Source organism: Athene noctua, chromosome 5, assembly GCF_965140245.1.
Source record: "Athene noctua chromosome 5, bAthNoc1.hap1.1, whole genome shotgun sequence".
Lineage (NCBI taxonomy): Eukaryota > Metazoa > Chordata > Aves > Strigiformes > Strigidae > Athene > Athene noctua.
Window position 1 is genome coordinate 33,255,305 of NC_134041.1, and position 24,998 is coordinate 33,280,302.

Below are 24,998 nucleotides of genomic sequence, written 5' to 3' on the forward strand. Positions count from 1 at the left end.
ACAGCCCATAAAAACATCAAACCAGGATTTAGTTCCTTCTGATTTTTTTTTTTTCTGTTTAGGTTTCCTAAGTGCAGCACAGCCCCTTGAAATGAGGGTTTGTAGAGGTAGAAATTGCCAGGTGCTGATTGTTGGTGTGCCTTTCTGATTGAGGCCTGCTGCCTTTGAGGTGAATGAAAGTTTCGAAATGCTGTGCTGGATTATAAAACTGTGATATTAATAAGTAGTAAGCAATAATTCAGATTATCCCACCTGCAGTTCTGATGTGATGCAACCAAAGGTTGCATGAGAGGGAACAGAATATAAGCAAATAGTCTATGAACCCCTCTTTGAAGGTAATTATAAAAATAAATCTTCTATATTAGGAACTGACCTACAGATTCATTGCCTGTCCCTGCTCTAAAGTTTAATGGCCAGATGGAGAAGTGGGAGAATGCACAGAGGTGTTGGTTATGGTGTGGAGACATTGAGTCCAACTTATGGTTGTTGCCTGGATTTATCTGCCTTGCAGAGAAACAGGACTGATGTGTTTGGTGCCAGAAGCATAGGCAGGGCACCCTGTGCCCAGCAGGTACTGCTGGGGCAGGCCCTTTGTGAATGCTGGGATTTTCCTTGTGGCCTGAGGAACCAGGAATCCCCCTGAGATTGGAGGGAAGATGAGGTGGTGGCGATTCCTGGCTGGTCCTTTCACACAGCATTGCAGCTCTGTGGCCCTCTTCTCCTTTTTGCCCTCCCTGTGTCTACCTGAAACCTGGAGACATTCTTGTCCATGTGTGAACCTTTAGGAGGAAAAAATCTACAGGTCAGTTTGGGTTTTAGCTCCTAGCAGGAGCTGGGGCAAGGGATGCCTTTAGGACTGTCTAGTAACTCGACATCAAAATGGCCTTTGACCCTCAGATATGCTTGGTCTGCGTAGGAGAGAATTTCATGATACCTTGGTGGGGCTGGGAGTGGCAGGCAGCTATGTCCTGGGAAAGAAAAGCCCAAATCCTTCTGCTGGGGGGCTTTGCTGTGTGTGGAGCTGCTGCAAAGCGATGCCCTTGTGCTGCTCCACATGGTCTTGTGCCAGGAGGAGCTGCCTCAGAGGGCTTTCAGTGTTCAGGCCTGCTGTGGTGGCATTGGCTTTGAGTGTAGACTTCTTTATTCCTCTGAAGGTGGTGCATGTAGCTTCATTTGCAGTACTGTTTGCTCTGAAACGGATTTTTTATTTTTTTTCTTCAGAGAGCAGAGATAGCTGGAGGCTCTCAGCTAGATGCTTCCTTCCTAACCTCTGGAGAAGAGCAGAGTACTCTCAGCTAAATGAAGTTTTGCCAAAATAAGCATTCTTACTTAAAGCAGTATGTCACCAGGAATGCTTCTGGCTTTAAAGCTTTAGGAAGAGAAGTTGGTCTGGACACTGTAGCCTGATAACATTTTAATGTATTTATTTTTTTAAAGCGCAGGCCTGGATTGCAGAGGCAGAGTTTCAAGTTCTTCATCCAAAATGAACTGTTAGGGAAGATGACAGATTATTTTTCCTGAGTGTGAATGGTTTTGTACCTCTACCCAGCCTACTCATGCAGTGATGCCCCTGAAAAGGGGCAAGGTGGTGATCTCAAACTCTGATAACTCATTACAGTTTTGTTCCTGAAAAATGTCAGGGACATTTTGTTTCTGTCCCAAAAGAAGAACAGAAACAAACTTCAAAACCTTGGAGGTTGCTATGAAACAGAACTGTCTTCCCTTTGGCTCTATTAATAATGCCTTTAAATACGCTCATTGCCGAGTTCCCTTGCCACTGCTGGTGGGGTATGGTGTTGTGTATATCTGGTAGGTATGCCTCCTGTCTTGTAACCAAACTTTTCCTTGGCTGTTGATTCATTGAACTGTTTCAAGCAGGATTAGGGTGCTGTGTGCTGCCAGTGCTGTGGTATTGGTACAGAGCAGGGTGTTTTTCTGCTCCTGTCTTGTGCAGGTGGTGGAAAAGAATTTCAATTTATTTAGTCCTTCAGATTTTAAAAATACACTTATTTTAGAAGTTAACTCTTGCACGACACACACACACACACACGCCACCCCAGCTTTCACCATTACCTTAAAAGGGTTTCTGATTTCTTAGTAATTTTCCTACAGAAAGCTTGATGCTGTTTGCAGAGAGAACCAGTGACATTACCCTGCACATTCCCTGTGAGGTCTGGGGTTAGCTTCTGCCTTTGCCTCTGCCTTGTCTGCTATGCGCAGACTTTCTGCGGGTGTAGGTTTGGATCTGTTTAGCCAAGGGGCGTGGAGCCAGTGCGCAGAGGATTGCAGCATCTGTTTACATCTGCGGTGCTCAGCAGCAGTCCTGTTCGTTTCAGATAATTTGTGTAAAAATCAGACTTGAACAAATCTATGCTAGGAAGGAAAACAGCCCAAATGAGGAAACCTCTCTGTGTGCTTCTAAGCCCTTTTGGACTCCTGTGTGTATCGAGAAGTCAGTCGTCTGTATCGAAGGCTGCAGCAGCAAAGCACGTGGGTCTGCAGCTGTAACATGCTCTGGCTGTTTTACTTGGGCTAGGTCCCCTCCCAGTGGTGGCTGCCCATGTGGACCTTAGGTGTAGCTTTTGGTCAGTGAATCTTGAGAGCTCTTCACCTGACTGTCTTGGTTTCTGCTAATGTTAGTGTGATTGCTCTCCAGTCTCTTCACTGCTTTGACTTGGGTGCCATTGACTATCATGGGAGGTTGGTCATGGATATTTAGGTGTCTATTTGTCTATAGCCTGGGCTTTAATCCCATTATGCTTCTGTTCATAGAAGAAGTGAGGTTGGAAGGCACGTCATGTTATCTTCTAGTCCAGAGACCTGTTTGGAGCGGATTGATGTTGAATTCAGACCAGGTTACTCAGGGCTTTGCCCAGTCTGGCTTTGAAAACTTTAAAGTCCTCTTGGTTTCTTCATGCAATGATACAGTAACTCACTGCATTGGTGTTTATGTTGAGGATTTCTCCAGTGCAGTTGTGCATCTTGGGATTTGTATGGTTTCTTGATCATGGCAATCCCAATTTTCTAGGTAGTGATCACAAATCAGGCTGGTGAGCCCCGGTTGTTAAGCATCAATTACAAGGTAACTTCTCAGAGTACGCTATTTTGGATGCTTACAATCATTTAACATGGAGATACTGCCTTAAGAAAAAGCACTAAGAAAGAAGAAAAAGGATAAACTGAATTGGTGAGCTCTCTGTAGCTGGCAGGTTGGGAACATCTCTCTCAGTGGTCGTGTAAACAGGGTGCTGGTAGGATCAAGGGATGTCTTGTTGCCCCTGATGTTCCTTTTGGTGGGATGTGCCATTGAAGGTCTGTGGACTTGGTGCTTCTCTACCTGTAGACTTTCTTGTTAATTTATGTTTTCTGCAGAACTTCATACTTTCCTTCAAGAAGCAAACACCTAACTGATGGGATTACAAAGCCACCTTAAGAAAGAACAAGTGTCCCTCTCTTTGGGTGCTCTGCAAACCTCAGTTGCAATAACTGCAACAATAAGTGAAAGGTGTGAATTGTTCTGTTCTCCCCAATGAGTTATTAAACCAAAGTGTGAAAGATGGGAGTGGTGTTTGGGCCCTAGAGCAAGGCACTGCTGCTGACATGTGGTAGAGACTAAAGTGCAAGATGAGTTTCATACAGCTGAGTGTTAAGAATATATGATGTTGGCCTCTCATGAGTTGTTGTAATGGAACAGCTCTTGCATCCTGCTACAGGATCTTGGGACAAGCCCTCAGCTGTCCTGTGGTGCCTAAAAAGTCTTACTTTTAAGTCTTTCTTTAGAGCTTTGAAGTTTTTAAATGGTTGAAAGTAAAAGGAGGTGGGTAGGAAAACACCCTCAAATGAACTTTCCCCTTCAGATAGTTGTGAAGCTCTCTCCCCACCACATCTTCCCTGGTATGTTTTTTACTAACTGATCACTGAATTTGGGTTTTTCTACTGCTTTGTAAAGCAGAAATTGTAGCAGAAATAAATCTCAAGAAAAGTAGGCTGGAGAGGTTACATGAGTGCACCAGGTGCCTGTGGATTTGCATATAAATTGGCATATCCTTTCTTTTTGTCTTGTTCCCTCCTAACCTAATAGATACAGTCTGGTTATATTCAAGATCTGAAGACTGCTAGATTTATTTGTTTCATTCTTTCACAGTTCAGGATGTCAACGTATGGAAAAACAAGAATAGATCTAACGTACAACTGAGGTTTTTGTGGTTGTTTATTTTTTTTAAACTATAGCAGTAAGAGTTTCCCCATGCAGTACTTGCAGTTCTGCATCAGTTCGGGTGTCACAGAAAGCTGCAATCCCACCAGCTATGTCACAAGGGATGGTCATCAGCACATGCAGAGGTTGCACAGATTGCGACATCTCAAGCTCACAAATGAGAAAATTGGACAGCTGCATGTGTGTGCCTGTTTTGTCCACTGACCTCTGCAGATGGGATGTGTGTGGTGCTCTCATTCACAGTGCTTTGTGCCAGGGTTATTGCCAAACAAGCTGTTACTTTCTGTGTGTGTGTGAAGGTGAGGGTGACACAGAAGGCAGCTCTCCACTCTGCATCGCTTAAGCCTGGTTCAAAAAGCTTATCTGAGCTGGAAGGGTAGGCAGGGACAGTCAGGAGGAACAGATGGTGTTTATTTCTGAATTTAATATTTTCTCCCCTGCCTCCACCCCCTGTGGACAGATGAAATGATTTCTTATTAATTCCAGAGACTTCTGTAAACAAAATGTGTAAATACATATAAACATATGTCTGATCTGCTGTGGTTTGAACATTTGGGACCAATGGTTTAGAAAACTTGCTCCTAGCTTCTGAGTTAGAGGAGGAAGAGTAGGATGAGGAGTGGAGGAGGAGTTCAGTCAGGCATGGGTTGCTGCTTATCTTTGAGCCCACCTCTTCTGGGGCAGCACCCTGAGCTGGTACTGCAGCCCTCCCTACCCAGGGCAGGGTCACCCCAGCTGTTTCTGCTTAAAGCCCATCTGCCTTTTTGGAGCTTGCAACAATGTGAGCTGTTGGGGTGGGAATGAACTCTGGATGTGGTTTCATCTGCCTCCTTATATCCTTGGGAGGAGCTCACCATGTGCTAGCTTCCCTTTCCAGGGCAGCATCCTTGTTTTTACTGATATTTTGTTTATAGCTGGTGATGTTGAACTTATAAAGGGTTGATGGTATCAGTTAAGTGGGTTTCTGCCACACTTCACTGGAAGCGTTGGGAGGAGCCCAACCAGGCATGATGTTGGGTCACTTTGACTGCCTGGCTGGAAGTTTGACCTTGGTAGAGCAAGTGACACAAAAGCAATTTTCTGGTCTTGGTTGCTGAGTTTTAGGTGGTATATTCTGCCAGATGTCAATGTTACCAAGGGAGGGTGCTCACTGTTTCTCTAATGAGTTTAGGACAGCTGTGGTCTGGAGAAAACAGCATTGCTGCCTCAAAGTGGGGGCAAGGTGTTAGCACAAGAGCTTAGCTGTCAGGTGCTTGAGCTACTGATAAATGCTTCAAGCTCTGCAGTTGTTTCAATGGTCTTAAGGTCTTTTAAAATGAAAGAAAAAAACCTCCCTGTTCCTATTCCTCATTTGCAGTCATGAGGGTATTTTGGTGATTTCTGGGAGAGAGGGAGGGAAGAGGCTCATGGCCATGTTGGACTTGGGAGCAGGGTATAGGTCAGATCAGTGCAGTAATGCTCCCACACTCAACTTGTCCTTTTTCAGTCAAAGAAAGAAAATGTCTAAGGTGCATTCTGGGATTAAACAAAAATTATGAGTGCATTTTCTAGGGTACGGGGTAGGCTTGGTGGAAGGCTTTTACACTCCAGGATTTGCTTGTGGTAAAGAGGGAAAAACAAGTGCAGTCACTTTTCATCAGAGGTTAGAAATAGGATTTCTCAAGAACCTCTGTTGGCAATCTGTGGTATTTAATCTTTAAAAAAAGTGAAGAGGTAGTATTTTCAGATGATACCGCTACCAAGGCTAGTGCTAATGAAGTTGGTTACGTGGTTTCTGAGGAATATCAAAAGGCTGCAGCAAGATCAGGTTATTCAGTAGCACCTCCGCAGATAAAATACACCATGGATATTATTTAGTATTGCACACTGGAAGGGAAATGTTTGAGCTATTCACTTACATGGATGAGATATGAATTAAATCTAGGAAAAACAGCTGTGCTGTTCGGTGTCTCCCCACTGGCAGGTGGGATTAATTACATATCTGTTTTCCTTTTAGTAATGGAAGATATAACCAAATGAGAACAGGCATACCCAATGTGTACTAAGTTGTGATCACTGTGACTCCTCCATAAACCTTGAATGAACTCAGTGACTCTTAAGACCTCTCTGGTTGGAATTGGCAATTGAATTTAAGAAGCTATTGGAGAAAAGAGGAGGGGCTGACAGCATGGCTTAAAATTCAAGAACTTGAAGGAGGAGGAAAAAATTTTAGAGATGGAAAAGTTGGTGTGGGAAACAGCATCGTTTGCTGTAGTGTAGACAGTGCTGCTGCAGGATGGTGTTGGCAATATTGTAGTGAATGAAGTGGGATATCACTGCTGCCCCACTACTGAGGTTGCTGGGCTCTAGCAGCATTTAGCAGGAGTACCAGGTGCAAAATAATGCAAAATAATCTCATTCATCATGAGCCGCTTCTGTAGATTATTCAAAATTTTAATTTATTCTGAATATCAATTAAAGCTCTTTGGATTGATTTTTGAGCGAATATGTGTCTATAGAGAGTCTTTAAACCCCTCCCTACCCTTTTCTGAAATTGGGATGGGGTGAGTGGTAACCTCAATACTTAATAAAAGGAACAAATTTTTATAACACTGAGAAATTTGAACTGTTAAGCCAGCAACACCAATGCTTTAATTTACTGTTGGATAATGCTGTAATAAATTTTAAATACTAAGTGCACAAATGAATACAAAAGTCTTCCATTTATGTGTGATTTTAAAATGGCTGCAGCTCCCTGCATGCTTGGCAAGGGGACCTGCAAGCTGGAGCAAGAAGAGAGAAGCAGCAGATGCTTCTTGTGGGCAGGAGAGGGATGGGGCATGTCCTTGGTGCTGACATCTGTTTCATTTAATCCCCAGGTAGGCTCTTTTGAGGCACAGGTGTGCTTATCTGTCACTGATGGCACTTGGTAGTTGGTCCCCTGCTTCCAGGATGGGCCCTGGGCCCTTGCATGGGCAGCTTTGGAACTGACGGCTCGGTGGGGTGGGATCAGCTGTCAATGCGGAATGCAGACGTGTGGGCATCCAGCGTGTGGGGGTGGAGGAGCTGGACTTGCTCTACGTGCTGTTCCACAACTCGTGGCCCAGTGGGGCTTCTGTGATGAGGAGGAGGAGAGGCTTCCTGCTGCAGCTGCAAGTTTTAAGGGGTAAACAGGAGGAAAACCAAAAATGTTAGTACAGTTTGTGCTGGGTTGGGCTGTCCAGACTCTGAGCGATCAAAAGGGAGCAGATGTGGCGTATCTGTTCTGTGTGGATCTGGCGGTCCTCGTGGAGCACACAGCCCTTCCTCAGGCTTGCCTGCTCAGCTGGATGCAGGACACCATGTGCTTCCCCTCTGCGGCTTCACCATAGATCTGAGCTTTCTTAATTTCCTCTTCCTTTCCTAATGCTTGCCCTTTGGGAGAGGGGAATGGTGACTGTCTTGAGCAACAGTGGTGGTTTATCTGAGCATTTTTGTAAGGATAAACACTGACATGAAACAAAACCCCTATCCAGCATCCCCAAAGCTGTGCAGGTCCCATTGTGAGGTGATCATCTCTCCTCCAGTCTATGGTTAAGTGCCAGAGGATTTCAGCTGTAGTGCAAGTATTAATGCTTTTCTGTCTTTTTTGAGTATTTGGTCAGTTACTGGGAGTAATGCTGATACAGAAGATGTGTATAGTTATGCAGCTTGGGAGAGGGAAGAAGTCTTAAAAACACCTTGTAGAGGGTGTGCTGATACCTTGTTTTGGAAAACAAACTTGGAATTTTAATTTTGAGTTGAAATTGAAGCATAAAGTAGTATCCATGCTGTTGAAGATAACATACATACAGAATCACTAAAGAAAGAGGGATTCCTTGAAAAATCTTTTAATACCTTGACTTTGGTTGGGAGATGTTTAATTCCCCTTCCCCCCCATTTAGACAAAGATTTGTAGTTAATGGTGGGTATTAGGACTGAGAGATTATCTCGGGAGCTGTTGTAGCACTTCATTGTTAAACTGGGAAGTGGGAACTGAGTGAATTAGCTGCTTTTAAAGGGGTTTAAAGCAGTGTGGGAAAAGAGAGAGCTCAAAGTTTTATGTGTGCTGGTGCTGAGCATCCATCCAGGCCTGGAGTATAAACTCAAAGATCTCATAACCAGGACTTTTAGGTTAGTGCTCATTTAAACCCTATGTAGAGACTATCCTATGCAAATAGACTTGGTGCAGCTTTATGCTTGTTTTAGAGCTAAAAATATTTAGGGAAACTTTGCTTAGCAAATACATGAGTAACCACCTTTTTCAGCTGTAAAAATGTGTCAGAGGGACCTTGAAATGTGAGAGCTCTGTATTTGGAGGGAAGCAGTTGAATCTTGAGAAGAATTGATTAAAAAAAAGATATTTTTTGAATTGCAATGTAATATATGACTGCCACTAGACGGCACAGCGATTTTCTTCTGCATTTTTGTGCTCACATCTTTATTTGCTGAAGTTCATCTTATGCATATTGGTATGTCCATGAAAAGGCTGGGAATTGCCTGGCTTTGTTTTCCCATGAGCTGGTGGGAGAATGAGTGGAGGGAAAATAGATTACTCTTCAACCAGCGAGTCTGGGGGAGGATATGCTCATGTTAGTCAATGTGGTTTAAATTTGAAGGCCATTACTGTATGGTTACTTGGTTAATGAAGCAGTGAATAATTTCTGTACTTAATGTTCCTGGGAGATTGAAATGCCCTTAAAAAGCCATTGTGTCCAACTACCTTGTCTTTCTACAACATAAACTAAAAGAAAAAATAACTCGTCTGGTTAGATGATGGACTCATTACTACTTGAAGAAAATGAGGCAGTATCTGATCAGTGTAGTGGCTACTTCTGTAGCAGTGACTTTTGCCTCTAAAAGCTACTTTGGCGTGTACACAGTTTTTAGCTGCACACTTGCAAAGTTTTAGTGTTTTTTTTCTGCTCACATTTACCTACCTTCAATACTTAAGGGGTCTAGATAAAGAAAGACTAGGAGGAAGAAGGAAACTGCTCTTGTTAAGCATGAGTTCAGCCTAAAACCACCTGAGGGTCTTTTCCCAGGTCTTATCCAAAGCAAGCTCTGCTTACTCTAGCAGTATTTTACCAGTGGAGTAATACTGCACTTTGAAGTGTAGGGAAAGCTGCTTCCTTATCCTCAGCAAAATCAGCTATTCCAGGACCCCCCCCATCACCACCCCTCCCAAGTTGTCAGCACTATCAGCTTCTTTTGGTGTCTTTACCACCATCATTACTGTGTTTCAGAAATCAGCAGCACAGATCTGGATTTCTTTATGTGCCTGTTAAGAGATGTGCATTGTTTGTTTTTAATCAACTGAAAAATAACTTTTTACTGCTATCCTTAGCTTTGCAAAGAGTAATCTAGATAAAAAGCTCAAGTACTTGCAGAAGTAGCCCAGTGTGATCTGGAAGTGATTACAGTATTGTTGATATTGATTTAAGGCTCTTTTCTTGTCATCTCTGTGTAATCAGGTGTGTCTAATCATGGGTGCATAGATTTTTCTTTTTATAGCAGCACTTTTCATCAGCTTGTGTAAGGAGACCTGAAATTAAACTATAAATGTGTGTATTTGGTTTTTACTGAGTTGAGAAAATTCAGTGAGTATCTGAGTTAACATGCTGGTAGTGGAAATGTTGAATGAGTTTAAAACTTACTTTTTCTGACTTTAAAAGAAATACAATATATATTTCATGAAAGGGTTTTTTCAGAAAAAATTTTTCATAGTAATGTAAATAATCTATAGCAAAATATAGAGTCATCAGACCTTGGTGAAAGGAAGCCTGAGTGTGTGTGTAAATTGTCCATGCAATTGAAGTACTTCAGGTATTCTTTTTTAACTGGTAATGCAACTCTTCATTAAAAATGCTTTTCAAGTCTTTGGAGGAGTGAGACGTCCAAGAAGGTTGTCACCATCCATTTGCTCATCCAGAGAGAGGCTGTTATATGTGATGCTGCTCCATTGACTTTGTATGTTAAAGCTTTTTTCTGACAGTGTCATGAGAGGCTTGTGGAATTTCTTACAGTGACTCAGGAAGGCATGGTTATTCATTTCCTCTTTGCAAGGAAGAGGCTGTTGTGTTTCTCTTGCTGGAATGCATTGTCCTATGGAACTAAACCTCACCTGAGAATTTGGTCTGTGCCCTGTCATGTCCCACATAGTTTCTGAACCCTTTGCTCTTTTCCTGCTTGGGTGGGTAGAAGGAGGAAGCTCTCCACAATAATGACAGTTCTTGTTAGTGTCATGAAAAAGGTCGACCAAAGAGGGAATCAGGTTTCAAGCATACATCTTCACCTGTTGTAGTCTTTTGGCTTCTGCAATCAGATGCATCTCTGAAGATATTCATGTCAAGGAGTTCAGAAGATGCAAGACTTCCTTTCCAAAACTGAACCAAGAGGCTTGCATTATAGGAAGATGTGTGTTCGTAATTCCTCTGCTCACAGGGGTCCTTTTGTCCCACTTTTTTTGTTTTAACCACATCAAGAATTGTATGGGACTCTGGGTGCAGTGGCTTTAAATGTCCTGCTTCACCTAAGCAGATCTCAACAGACTTGTCTTTCTGCCTGTTTTGTGTTCATCTGCTGCTCTATGGTAACAAAACACCTTGAGTTTAAGACCACTGTTGAAGTCCTTGGTAAGCTTTTATTTTTTAGCAACTCTTACTTTCAAACTTAATACCACTATAGAGCAACGTTTTTCACTTTGAATTGTGTGAAATTTTATAGGGAAAAGTTTGAGTGGGTTTGAAGGTAGACGGCAGTGTGGGATTTAAGGGGTTTTGATGAAGATCCTTCTCCAGTGCTCCAGTGCATTTGCAGCGTTTACTTAATGTGGACAGATCCTAGGCTTGACTTATTTTCTCCTTTCAGAGTCTCATGCAACTGATGAACCTCCTTTGATAAAATGTTTTTGTCTCTAAATTCTGTGTTTTTAAAGCTAAGAACTGCTGTGTCTGGCTGATGTGTGCTGCTGTTGAGGGTTTAAGATCAAGTGGGGTTTTTTTTGACTATGACTGGCCCTATTAATTGCTTTAAAGATAAGGACTAACGTATCCATTTGATATCAGAAGTTTACTAGGAAATGGTAGATTTTTAGAAATAATTATCAGGCCATCAAGGAAGCAAGCCTCCAGAAGTTGTGTCATTTGGTACTTTAGGATTTTTCTCTGTTCTGTTGCACTGAGTCATACAAATCTTTCTTGGTTTGATAAATGTATTGATTGCTTTAGCTGAATCGTTGTTCAGGAAGGAGTCATGACAGGTTTTAAGAGGGCAGAGGTAAGAAGCATGTCCTCCTGAATGAGGTGCAGCAGAGTTCAAGGGCTTTTAATGTTTTGACGAAGGTAGGCTGCATACCTCCTGCAGAAAATGAAATCATAGTTAGGCTGTGTAGGTTTCTCAAATGATTATATTTTCCAACCAAAGTAGCTTTCTTTTTTCCTTGAGTTGTACATGCTTTGCCCAGACTTTGATCCTTTACATGCACCTTGATGTTTTATTAATGCTTATATCTGCAAAGATTAACATTCGGGATTGTGTGGTGGTGGCTTCCCTTGACCTATGAACAAGTTACCTATCTAGCCAACGGAGACAGATACAGGAATACTATGGGGTCTTGAAAGTCTGAGCTTTTGGAGAAGCCAAGCCCTTGTTGCTGTAACTCAGTGGTAGGTTGAAGAGTGTGATGCTCATCAGCTCTCTTGGGGTGTCCGTATCAGGTAGGATGGTTGGGGTTTGACCTATTCCTAAACGTAAAACAAAGTCTTGAGAGTGCTGTATTATTTCAGGCTTCACAAAGGCAGCAGCTTTGCAGATGGCTTTAAGTGGCTGTTTCTTCTCTCTTCCCCCCTCTCACCCCCCCAAATACTGCCAGAAGGGTCAGCATACATACTGAAGACCCTGAAAGCAGAGGGAGGAAGAAATAACTTGACTCCTACTTCATGGGCTGTCACTGATGGTCAATAAATTACTTGAAGTTTTAATGTGTGGTAGTTTACGTTAATGAGTTATGAGAGTTATCTTTTAGCTTCAAAAAAGGCTTTTGTCAACTATGCATTTAACATTTTTAAAGGAGTGTCACTGCCTTAGCAGTACTACTCAGAAAATTGATTTTTTAATACTCTCTCCTGAGAAAAATGCTTTCTGGTAGAGTTTATTTAGGCTTCACAGTGGTGTAGCATGCCTGAAGAAAATATCATTGTTTGGCATTCAGTGCAAATGATTAATTTTCTGTACAGTCACCCTCTTTCAGGCAGTGCTCTTATCTAAGGAAATATTGAGGTATTCTTATGCTGCCGAAGAACCTGTGTGTGACTGGGAAGGATGTGGTGTGATCTAACAAGTTGTAGCATGTGCCTCTCAGTGTGGAGCTTGGGGACAGGAGGTTTCTCTTCTGATGTGCAAGATGTTTCTTAGATGCTTGCTAGAAGGCTGCTTGTGGGGGTCCTCTTCCACAGTGACCTCACTGGAAATGTTCTCTGTAACATCCTAGGGGCTGATGAACCTACTTCTTGGTGGAGTGAGTGGGTTTTCTGTTGCTTTGTCCAGACGTTGTGCTGTAAGTGTTTCCGCAGCTGTTCCTAATCCACACTTTTTTAACTTAAATGCAGGTCTGAGTTCTTAAGCACCATGCACTCTGACCATCTGGGAATAAAATGTATTTCTTTGCATAATTTTTTTTTTTTTTCCTTTTCCATCAGACTTAGTCTGTTAACAGAACAACTGCCTCACCTCTCTATGGCTAATGAAGTGAATTAATTGCACACCCAGAATTGTTAGGGTTCAGTTCCATTCCCGCCACTGGGAACCAGGCACTGACATTTAGCTTGATACTATAATGTATGTTTCAAGATGTAGATGCCCATGTTTCAAGACCAGTAGATAAGATCAACAAATTAAAAATTCTCAGGGAAAGTCTTTTAAAAAAAGTTTTATTTTTTTTGTTTCCACTGGAACTGTTGTAGAAAAACCTGCTTTGTAGGAAACTCATTTGAGGTTTAGTGTCTCGGTAGTATTCTAGGTGGTGCTCGGTCCCACTTCAGCAACTATGTTGGCACTTTCTTTCAATTCCTTCCTTTACAAAGTAACAGCAAAATAATGTTCTCTCAGTCTGGAAATCTCTCTTACATAAAGTGGTAAGGAGAGACTGTGACTGTATCTATTTTTTTTGCTTTTTCAGAGTTTTCTCTGTACCTGGATGGGCACACTTTACCCTGGGTGGAAGGAGTTTTGATCTACAGAGAACTTTACAAATCTAGGTTTGGTGTGGATACACTGAGGTGCTTTGGAGCCTGACAGAAAGTAGATTTGACTCTGTTCTAGTCTGTGAATTAAACCAAGGGCTTCAGATTTTGCAGCTGGAAGTATTGATAAACCTGGAGTTAGTATTATCTTTGAAGGGTCAGCAAAGAGCATCCAGTTTCATTTTTCTTTGTTCACAGTGTTTCAAAGTAATCTTATGGAGTTGCCTGCGGGGGGACTGTTGGAGACTGCTCACACTAAGCCATGCTTCTGTCTTGAGTATGTGTGGTTTTCTGCTAAACTCTTTCCTTAGAAATAATCACTGCATTTAGTAGTTTCTTGTCCTTCGTGTTTCCAGACAGAATGTGAGGATGAATATGAACTTGCACGATTGTGTTTAATAAACCTTTGCAAGTTCCATGAGTGTTTGCAGTTTGTGCAGTTTATTCTCCAGAGGCAGAGTTGAAGGCACATGCTGGCTGTTACTTCTGAGTTGAGAACTGAGTGCAGTTCCTTCTCTGCTTCAAGAAAAATTTGGAAGAACTTTGCTTCTGACTTTCCAAAACATATTTGAAACATAACTCAGTGGCAAGCTTTGTTTTGGAAATGGCCTCGCTCCAGCAATGGTTTTGTCCAGTCTGTTTATCCCAATTCCTTCCCTGGCTTAATAGGCTGAGAAAGTAAAACTGTTGTGTGGGTGGGTGGTTGAAAATGGTCTGTATGGATATTGCTGCAATTTGTGTTTCATAAATAATGGTAGCTTGTGCCTAAGCCTGTAATTGACTGAAAATGCATTAAAAGATAGTGTGAAGGCATGCAAACAGCTACTTAAAATCCATAGCCGGAGTCAGTTGGAAGGAGGGGGAGACTTCTCAGTAGGAGATGGGGACACAGGAGGCATGCAAGCTCTGTGCAACATTAAATGCTGCTTTTCATATGTGCTAGAAGTTAGTTTTCTTAAATGTTTATTGAAGAATGCAAAACTCCTTAAATACTTGAAAAAAGAAAGCTGTCTTGTCTTCAGTGACAGGTGAGGGATGCTAATAGCAACAGTATTATTTCCAAATAGCTGCTGTGTTAAATTATGGCCCGTGTTTGAAAAAAAAAATCTGTGGCTGCTGAGTGGGAGGTGGAAGGGCAGGGGCAGGAGGGAGATTAAACCATCAAATTTCCAGAGAATTCAGTGTTTTGTGTAAGGAGCGTTTCTGGCCTCTCTGTGGTTGTACAGCCAGCAGTGTGGGAGCTAGTCTGGAAGGTCATCCTGCTCCCAAAACTGCTGAACTTCCTGCTGCTCAGAGCACTCCTGTCACTTAATTTGTTCATAATTAGGCTTAATAACGTGAGCTGTGTGGTGTTATTGATATCTGATTCAGATAGGAGCGAAGCCAGACTTCAGAGCTGTTCCGGGCTACAAGCACGTGTGGAGGTGGAGAGGGGGTGTGTGGGAAAAGCAGGGCCTGTCAACAGGCAGGGTAAAGGGCTTCATAAATATCATTTAATAGAAGCTAGTGGGTGATGATCATGAACAACGGAGCCATTGAGCTAGGCTGAGAGGCAGCACTTCAGTGAGAGCTGGTGTGCCTCCCCTCAGGAGTGCTGGGACTGGAGCCAGGGGCATCTGGTGTCTCACCCGCATGCCATCCAAAATAACTTCGATGCTGCCTTTGGTTGGGATGTTTTTGACTGGTCATTTGGGTTTGCTGAACTTCTCAGACTGAAGCCTTGCATATACTTCGATTTTTTGGGTGTACTACTCCAAAGTCTGCATGCTAAGAGCAAGGGAAGAGTGTCAAGGTGCTGGAGGGTCAGGCTCCTGGGAGGGCATGCAGAAGGAAAACAGACCTCAGGAAAATCTTTTAACGTTCCTACACTAACTAACCCATTTGCAAAATGCTTTTTACTTGATGTTTTTTTTTTTGTCCCAAGTCAGTAAAATCTAGTTGTCCTGTAAGTAAATAACTTAGTGATTCTCACCAGATATCATCTGATATTAAACTTGTTTGCAAGGTACTGCACCTCAATCCAATAAATTTATTTTCTTTTTACAAGAAGTCATGTGTTTGGCATTTGGCCAAATATATTTAAAGAAGATGCAACTTCATTTTTGCTTAGCTATTTAAACTTTTGTAGTTTGAAAGTAAGTTTTAAGACTTTTTTTTTTCCAGTCATTGTTGCATCTCCACATCACCTCTGAAAAGATACAGTTGGAGCCGAACATCAGGAATACTCCCTCCTGCACCTTCTACTGTAAGATGAAAATATCTGAGGGGAAATTATCAAAGTGTGATTTGCTCTTTAGTTTGTCACTTTAAGTTGAATGCTGTAAGAATGATTTGAAAGCGGGTAATATTTGTGGCTCTGTGATTCCTTTGGAGATGTGGTCTTAAACAAGAAATGTTTGTAATAGCTGTGTTGCCAAGGATGAGAAGTATCACACTGTACAGTTTAATTGAAAGCATTTTGGTGAATGTCCTCTGGTTTGCTGCTGCCACCAGCTCTGATCTTCCAGCAGCTGTGCTGGTGGTTGCTTGCTTCAGTTTTTACTGAATGATAGTTGTATCTCCAACATGAGGAAACCTCCTGTGGAAAATGTAAAGTTGCATGGTCCCACAGTGATTTGGAATGTGTGGAAATTACCACTGGCTGTTGTTTTTGAAGTCACTGTTGGTGTTGCCATTATGGACTATCAGTGATAAAATTACAGTGATGAAATTATGATTTTTTGCTAACTGCTGTGCATTCTTCTGCTGAGAATGAAGGGTGCTTTTCTTGTCTTTCCTGGATAAGTAAACTCGTTAGATCAATTTTTGTTTTCTTGGGTAAAACCCCCATTTTGGGAGAGTAAACCCCCACTTTTTTTTGTGCTCCTTCAGTTGAGGGAGTGACTTGGTTTCACCCATACCTGTTGTGTACAGGCCAGGGAGCAGCTTCTGGATGTTTGATACAAGCAGATGAACTTTCCAAAGATCCCAGCCCTCTGTAACCCAGATCCTGCTCATCTTGGTGCTGACAGTTGTGGCAGGAGGTAGCTTTGCAATCCGTGAATGAAATGGAGCCCTCGCCAGCATGGCCCGTGGTGTCCTTGATCATCTGTGATCTGGTTGTGCTTGCCAAGTGTAAAGTGCCTTTTTAGAATGAGCTTTTATCGTTTGTGCTGAAAAAGGAGTTTGAGGCTTCCTGTGCAGATAGGACTTTTGTGTTGTACATGGGATCTTTCCAGTCTCTAGTGAATAAACACAGCTGGCCGTTTTGGGAAACAGACTTAACATCTTTGCATCAAAGCTGTACAAATAAGGCAGCAAGCTGTACTGAATTATTAGGCGTTTTCTGACTTTTACACTGACTTAGGCATCTTTTTATTTGATCATTCCTTTCTCAGGAGGCTGCCTTCAGCCCATGAAGGGGAAAATAAGTTTCCCCTCCTCCCCCTTTTGGAAACATGACTGGAACAAGCAGCCTTGATGACTTATCAATGTTGGATTATCATGCAATAATTTACTGGGCAGCCTTTTGCTGTCCGGAGCCGCCCACGCTCCCAAGTCAATGGTGCCTTTGTTCGGGAGCGCTGGAAGAATGCATGATCTAATGGGGTGGTGGGAGTTCACCTTCGTTCCAGCATGCTCAGGGCTGTGCTCATTCCCCCAGTGTCCCAAACCTGTTTCCTTCCTCCATCCCTGTCCTAGTACAGGCATCTTGAAAAAGCAACCCGTGTTTATATCTCTGGGCTTTCTTAAAGCAGAGATGCCCATCTGTGGTGGAGCTCCACATGCTAAAATCTTTGGTTTGATGGAGTGTGGTTTATGATGGGATTGTGTTAAAATCCTTCAGGTGTTTCTTGTTCATGACATAAATGCCTGAATTTCCAGGTACTTTAGGTGAGGACAAGAAAATAAACCTGAGGTTTATTATTACTAGTTTGTGTTCCCATAAGGGCTATCACTCAGCGTTTGAGAGCTGTCATCTGTGCCCCTGCATGGAGTTATTTCTCCAGTGAAGATCATCAGAAAATGGAAATCCTTATTTTCTTTCTTCAGATGCTGGATATTCCATTTTCTTGCACAATACCAGTGCTTTCGTCTTCCTCCTCCTCCTCCACAAATTTTCCCAGAAAAGCTAGGGTGTAGTTGTAAAGGACACTCACTCTAGAACAACAGTTATTTCTTGTTTTCTGTCATAAGTTTGGCTTTTTCATGTGCTTGTGATGCAGGCAACATAATTTACTACTTATGTGTCTTGCAGGTGTTGGACTGTTGTTGTTTAATAAAACTTTTTTATTCCAAAAGAGCAAGTTGCTCAGGATGTTTCTCACTTTTCTCCCCTCCTTATAAACATTGTCTTGCTCTTGTTGTCCATCTGTATGCTGGAAGATCCTGAGATCCTGTCCTGTTCCATGGGATAGGATAATTTGTTCTCCTTAAATATTCCCCTCATCTGCAGCCCCTGTGCTCCAGGAATGAAGCCTCCAGGAGGGTTTCTAGCATGGGAAGCTGAACAAAATACTGCAGTAGCTGAGAACTTGGAGTGGTTGGTTGACTCAAGAAGCAATGATTGGTCTTGAATAAGATCTTGTGAACTCACTGGCCTCTGTCTACTGCCATCAACATTTCCGTCCCTCACAATTCGCTGCTTATGTGAGGTTCCAGTATCTGTGCTACCCTCTGTACATTGTGATAGTGTAAGACTGTAAGATGCTGCCTCCTGTTATGGCTGGTAGCTCTTTATTTATGAGAGGAGCAAATGAGCATTCATGTCTTGAAGCAGCAGAGTAAGTCTGTCTGCTTACTGCTGGTCCAGCATTGTGCTAGGTTGTGGGGACATTTGATGGTTCAAGAAGGGCAGAGTTGAGGTAGGAGTAAGGACAAGATGGGCAAATGGCATGTTCCAGTCTAGTAAACTGGGAAAGCTGGCCTTTCTTCCTGGGAATGATGGGAAAGCGGGTCAAATGAGAGCAAAATGAAATGCCAGTGGTAGTTGCTTGCTCTTTGTCCTGTCACTGCAAAATGAAAATGAAATCCAATCAAAAAGAAATAAGTTGGCTGTATTTTTTTACTGGCTTGTTTTCAATCCTTTTAACCTTTACTTAGAAATAGCTTGTCAGCAGGTAGCTGTGTGAAACAGGAGCCAACCAACAGAGAAAGAGAGCAAAGTTTAACCATTTAATTACTGCTCAGTGAATTTTGCTGAAAACAAATCTGCAAAGTCTTGGTTCTTTGCCCGGTATAGTTATCTTGGGTGGATTTTTTTTTTTTTTTTTTCCCTGTGCAGCAAGACTCAGCAGTTGTATTTTAAAGTTCACTGCTGGGAGGATGCACTAAGGGATGGCAGAGAGTGCAAAAGAGGTAATGTGGCTTCTTCCTGTGTGCAGGGGATGCGGGTGGACTGATAATGAAGGAGGCGAGTGTCATCTGGGCTTATCTCATCCAGGCATCTGCTCACAATTCAGTGCTTGTAGTCTGTGTGCCAGCTGGCTGGACGTTTTCCTGATGTAAATTATCTATCCATTCTGAGGGGTCTGAATACAAGGAGGCCTTTTGTGTGTAGGGATGAATTTCTAACTTGGGGGAAAAGGGAGGAGTTTCTAAAGATCTAAATAGCATCTGCTTACATTTTTCCAGTCTGGTTTTCAGCATGGCACATTTCCTTATGGACCTCGAGATACAGAATTGAGTGATAACCCTGCTGAGGAAAGGGTTTTGATTGCTCATGATATCTGGCAGCTGTGGTCAGCCTGATGATGTGAGCAGGTTGTTGGGGGAAGCATCCCCTGCCTTCAACAATGCTGAATGTTTCCAAAGCTACTGCTGCTGCCTCTGCAGGCACCCAGACTTGTTCGCTTCGTTGAATCTGTAATTGCAACACTGTCTTGAAGGCTTATACGTGTTCTTGCTTACTTTAGAGAAAGATATTGTGGGGTTTCCTACATCAGCCGGAATTACCAAAAAGGACTGATTATTTTGTCACCTCGTCACTTGGTGGCAAACAGCTTCATGCCTCTGAAAAGATGCAGTTTTAAAATGTGCACTCATGATTTTGAGCTGTGTATGCTTTAGACATGTCAGGTTGTGCTTCTGAAGTGTTGAGCTCATGGTTATGAATTACTACATGTTGTCTTTCTACTGACAGGTTTTTATAATAAACATCTAGAGTTCTTCCCACAAAAAGAAACTGCTACTTCTTAATATGCAGATGGAAATATGATACTCGACACTATCAGACACCTCTAAGACAAACTGAGATCAAAATAATTACCAGCTTCTAGGAACAGGAGAACAATGACTTTTTGTCTTTCAAATGAGACCTTTTAAAACTGCCTTGCACCTGGTTATTGCTGTTGTCATTTCTCAGCATAATAGTAGTATATGTTTGAGCCCTGCAATACTGGAAGGCAATCTAGGCAGCTTACCTTTGCTAGAAAAATGCTCTGCAACCTTGAAGCACCCTGCTAGTTGCCAGGCTGCGAAGCACAGCTTTTGCGTTCAGTATGAACAGTGGGGAAACGCATTTCAATACTGTGTCAGCTGGTCTTGGGTAAACTCTATTGTTCCAGCAGTATTTAACCACAGCAAGCTGATAAGGTGCTAGTGCATAGCTGCTCTGTGTGCATTAACTGCATTCCTGTTTAATGCCATTAACAGGATTTCTCAAGTAGTTACACTGCCAGCTGAAATAAATGTCTTTTTCACCTGGGTTGCTTGGTCAGGAGAGTTTTGAATGAGTTTCTGTTGGCTCACCGTGTAAAACTGAAGATGAAAAAGGGAGGGCCCTTTCCATTTAGCACAAGGGATTTCTATGGAAAAATGTGTTGCCCAGAGCACAGTTTGCACGTGTTGTGCCTTTAGCTGAGCTGGAATTTTTGCAAGGAACTGTAGGAGACCTTGTTGGGAAACAGGGACCATAATCCAGTTGTAGTGGAGAGGGAAAAAAAATAGTTATTTTTTTTGGAACATGCAGGCTGTGACCTGGCCTTTCTTCTACAGCAGAAAATTGTGTGTGTGTGTGTAGAGTGAGAGCACATGCCTGGCCCCCCTTCATTCCCAGGATGCTTTCAAAGTGTTTCCTCCCCAAAATCATCTTGATGAAGCCTGAATGCAGGGGTTTTGCTTCATGCTAGAGGAATGCAGTACTAGTAGAAGAAAACTAACCATCCCAAGTCAAAGTAGCAGGCTATTCTTGACAATTCAATTGACACAATTTAATTGAATGATCTTCGTGCTGTTGCCTCTGGCTTTTTTTTTTCCCCCTCTTGACTCATGGAATGGCTGCTCTTGCCTGCTGTCCATTTGTGATGAAAATTGCCTAAAGAAATCCCACCAGGGCAGACTTTGAGCCTTGTAGTTTGCTTTATTTTAGCACCTGGATTCAAAGAGAACTTTTTCATTAAGCTGATGGCAGTTTTATTAGTGATAAAACCATGATGGTAGGTCTGGTTTTAGCTGCTGCCCATCCAAGGTGTTGGTGAAGTTCTCAGGCTGGCAAGTTGCAGGTCAACACATGTACTAAGGTTTTCATGCAGAAGAACGATGAGGCATTTGCTTCTGGGACTCCTTACCTTTAGCTGGAAAAGTTGGGGAGTATATCCTGGATTTGTTTGTCATGGACCTGAAGAAGATATCTGTGCGTGCCCAGCCTATTGGCTTGTGACTGGTGTGCTCACCTTGATTTTCTGCATGTGCATGCTCTTCGCCTCTGAAGCGTACTTTGTCTTCAGTGAGGAGCTCTCTTATTGAGAAGAGACAGTGTAGTGGGAGAAATGGGAAGCCTGGGAGGGACTGATTTGTACATGTGATGTCTGCTTTTCTTGCATTGAGATTCATAAGAAAAGTACTTCCAGGTAAATGGAAACAGAATTAATCTCTTGTAATGGGCAGCAAGGGGAGAGTACATCTAAGCTGTGTTATGCTGTTAACTGCTGATCCTTTGGAGTTTCTAGATCCTCACAGAAGCAGTTTGGCATTAATAATGTGATTGTTTCTCTCTTGTCTTCTGTGTATAACATCTCATTAAATAACTTTACCTCAAACCAACACTGAGCTGGTATTGGGCAAGAGTCACAGATTGTGAATGTCTAGCTTCCATCTTGTTAGGTCACCCGTAACGTCATGCATGATAGAAATAGGAAAGGGTACTTTGTGGGAAGTATTAAGGGGATTTGTATCTGCACAATGCCCCAGCTGTCTCGCATTGTCACACACAGTACTTTTTTTTAGTAGGTTGGGGTATCAGCAGCTTTCTTTGGCTTTAAACACAAGATTGGTCCTTTTTTATCCTTGGGACATGTAAGTGTTAGTTTTTCAGGTGCTGTATGTCTTGCCTTTTTTTTTTTTTTTTTTTTTTACTGCTATGTTGATTTCAGGACCCTTTGCCATGCTTCTGCTACTTCATTGTTTCCAGCAGCCAGAAAGGACAAAGGCTCCTCCCTTGTGCAAGGCCATGGGTGTGACATGCCTAATGTAGACTGGTCCTGGTCTGACTAGTAGGTGGCTGGTGAGCGAGAACCTGGGTTCATGACCTCATTCATTGCCACCAGGTTTTGTGTGTGTGCTTTGAGAGGCACGCTGTTCTTGTTGCCTGGTGCCTCTGATCTGCTTTAACTTGTGAAGTGAGCCACTGTTCAGCAGGTGCAAAGCTTCATGTTAAAATTTAACATGATGGAGTTAATTTTTCAAGTTGAGGTTAAATCTGTGTGACTTCTACAGGCAGAAAAAAACTGTTTCTCAATCAGTTGAAACTCTTATAGTAGCTTTTGTTTTTGTTCAACGAAGGGACCAGTGACAGCTTAGAGCACTGCTCTGCTTAGAGCAGTGTTTTTCTTGGAGGTGGCGGGAGCATAAAAGAGCATGGCAGGGACTAAACACCCAAAGTTTTGTTCCAGACAAACCTCATGTAGTTTTAGTAAGTTCTCTACGTGCTTCAGGGTGTTCTGATGGTACATAGTCTGCTGGCTGAGGTGGAACAAGAACAGCCAGCACACAGCTGTATGCTGCCTCCTGGGAACGTGCCCCTCGGCTGGCCAGGACGGTGGAGGAAGGTGGTAAAAGTGTGCTACAGCCCTTTTCCCTTAATGGGTTTCCTTAGGGGTGTGAGTTCCCTGGGCAGTTGGTTTGTGTGCACAGGGGTAGATGCTCTAGTCACTGGAGAGGAATCCATGGGGGAGGACGGTCTGTTGATCACCAAAAACCTATTAAGAACACAGGGCAGGGAGGTGGGTTGACATTTATCCTCCTAGGAGAGGGAGAACATGGCTAGTTTGTAAATCACTTCACTTTGATCTGAAAAGTGTCTTGGTGACTTTAATCATATGGTCTGGGAAATTTAAACCTTCTTTTGTCTTTCCCAGGGAATGAGTAGAAGAGGGTGTACTCAGTAGTTCAGTGCTGGAGGAAAGGCTTTATGAGTAGTAGAAAGAGTTTGGGTTATTGTCTATCTAGGGAGGAAGCAGAGGTTCAAAATACAGTGTGACCCTTACCTCTCTGGTTAATACTGTTTCTCCTATACATGTATCTGAAAGAAATATTATTGAATGATATGGTTCACTTGGACCTGGCCTTAGATACACACAAACTGTCTGTGGGTTTTATGTAGTCTGTCACCTGTTGGGGTAAGGATGCTGTTGGTGATGTCTGAGAAAGAGAGAGAATTGCGCTTATGGGATGTGTGTTTGGCTGCACAGAAATCTGTAGGTCTGTGTATTTGTCTCAGCCTGCCCTCGACTTCTGCTTTTGGTTCCTTCACCTTGTCTTTGTCAGGAGATACAGTACATAAGACTGGAAGAGCTACTTCTGGTGCTACTGGACACTGCTCATCCTGCTGGGTAGTACTAGAGGAGGTGTCTCTTCCAAAGAGAGAATTGCAATGCCACTCTTTCTTTCTGTTTTAAGATGTTTGGGTCTCATCTCTTTATCCTCTAATCTGCAGGAAAGGCCTTTGACATCACATACGTGCGTTTGAAGTTTCACACCAGTCGGCCTGAAAGCTTTGCAATCTACAAGCGCACCAGGGAAGATGGCCCATGGGTGCCCTACCAGTATTACAGTGGCTCCTGTGAGAGCACCTATCACAAAGTCAATCGTGGCTTTATTCGGACTGGGGAGGATGAGCAGCAGGCGCTCTGCACGGACGAGTTCAGTGACATCTCCCCCCTCACTGGAGGCAACGTGGCATTCTCAACACTGGAGGGGCGTCCCAGTGCTTATAACTTTGACAACAGCCCTGTGCTACAGGTATGTGAGCAGGACCAAGTCAGGTGGTCTGAGCTGAGGCTGTTATGGATGATGGCTTTGTGCTGACTGCGGGCTGCACTACATACTGAATGTAGTCCTTTACATACTGAAAGGCCCTTGCACAGGTAAGCTGGGATGGACAATCCAAAGAGACACTTCTAAAGGAAGAATTGAACTCGGTTCTATTGTTAGTCTATGGTACAGAAAGCAAAATCCATGGTGTTAAGGGTGATTTGTTATTTGGCATTATGGAAATCTTTAGAGGAGGATGAATGCAGATCTCTGCCTGCTTAGAAAGCAGCTGTGGGCATTTTGTTGCTGTTTGAGGTGTAAGGACAAAGGAAGGTAAAGTCTAAGTCACACGAGTATTTGAGGCATCTGCATGTATATTTGGAGCACAAAAAAATTAAGAAGTGTCAGATTCTTCATAACAAATAAAGGGTTATTGGAAACCCTAACCTGTTCTCTTACATGTCTGTTGGGGCAGGGGAGGTTGGTTTTATCCACAGTATTTGTTTTCTCTTACAGGCAGCTTGCGAGGGGGTTCGGTTGGGGTTTTTTATTGTTAGCATTCACAGTGCCAGTTGGACAGCGGTCAGGAGCATACTGGGAGCACCAGTGTATCAAGTTTACTTGCCACTTTCTGTATTCTGCTTGATGACTTCTCCAGCATATATTGCAGCAGGGAGCTAAAGCTGTGGGGTTTGCCCCATCAGGGCTCATCCCTTCCTTTTGGAGCTGGGATCACCATGTCTTCCCTCATCTCTCTTAGAGTAGCAGGAGAGACTGAGATGTGAACACCCAGAAAGATTGGGGCTCACCTGTCTCTGATCCCCAGCCAGTGGGCAGGAAGAGCAGAATCTGGTGGGGCTTGCTTCTGCAAACAAAAGTAGAGATTAATGAGAAAGGGGGAGGAACTCTTGAAATGGAAAAGAACCAGTTTGACCACCGTGTTGGTGTAGCTGCCCCTTGCAGAAAACAGGGTTTAATCGTTAAGGTGAATGGAGAGATGTCAAGTTAGTGATATGGTGTGTAATTTTCTGATGAACTTCACTGTGTAAGGATTAGAGAGACCTGACCTCCAGTTTCCTAAAACATGTGCAAACTTCTGGCATTGCTTTTCAGAACTGTAATAAATGTGTATTTTGTGCTCAGCACTTCCATGTGTTTATGCAGTGTTTGTAAATCATATAGTACTGGCAAAATGGCTAAGCAGGAATGTTTTTCTTATGTTCTTTTTTATGGTGTTTGAAGGAAAATGGCATTGCAGAAGCTGTAATAAAAACAAGGAGGTACTAATGACAGTCACTGTCTGAAGGTGGTGT

The 24,998-nt window shown here is 42.8% G+C and overlaps 1 protein-coding gene across 1 annotated transcript in view; it reads left to right on the plus strand.

The window, feature by feature from the left end:
- Positions 1-24,998, plus strand: part of LAMC1 (laminin subunit gamma 1) — a 68,868-nt gene that overhangs the window by 20,306 nt on the left and 23,564 nt on the right. Inside the window, exon 2 of the mRNA XM_074907025.1 lies at positions 23,369-23,673. Within this exon, the coding sequence (XP_074763126.1) occupies positions 23,369-23,673 (305 nt within the window). The remainder of the gene's footprint in view (positions 1-23,368; positions 23,674-24,998) is intronic.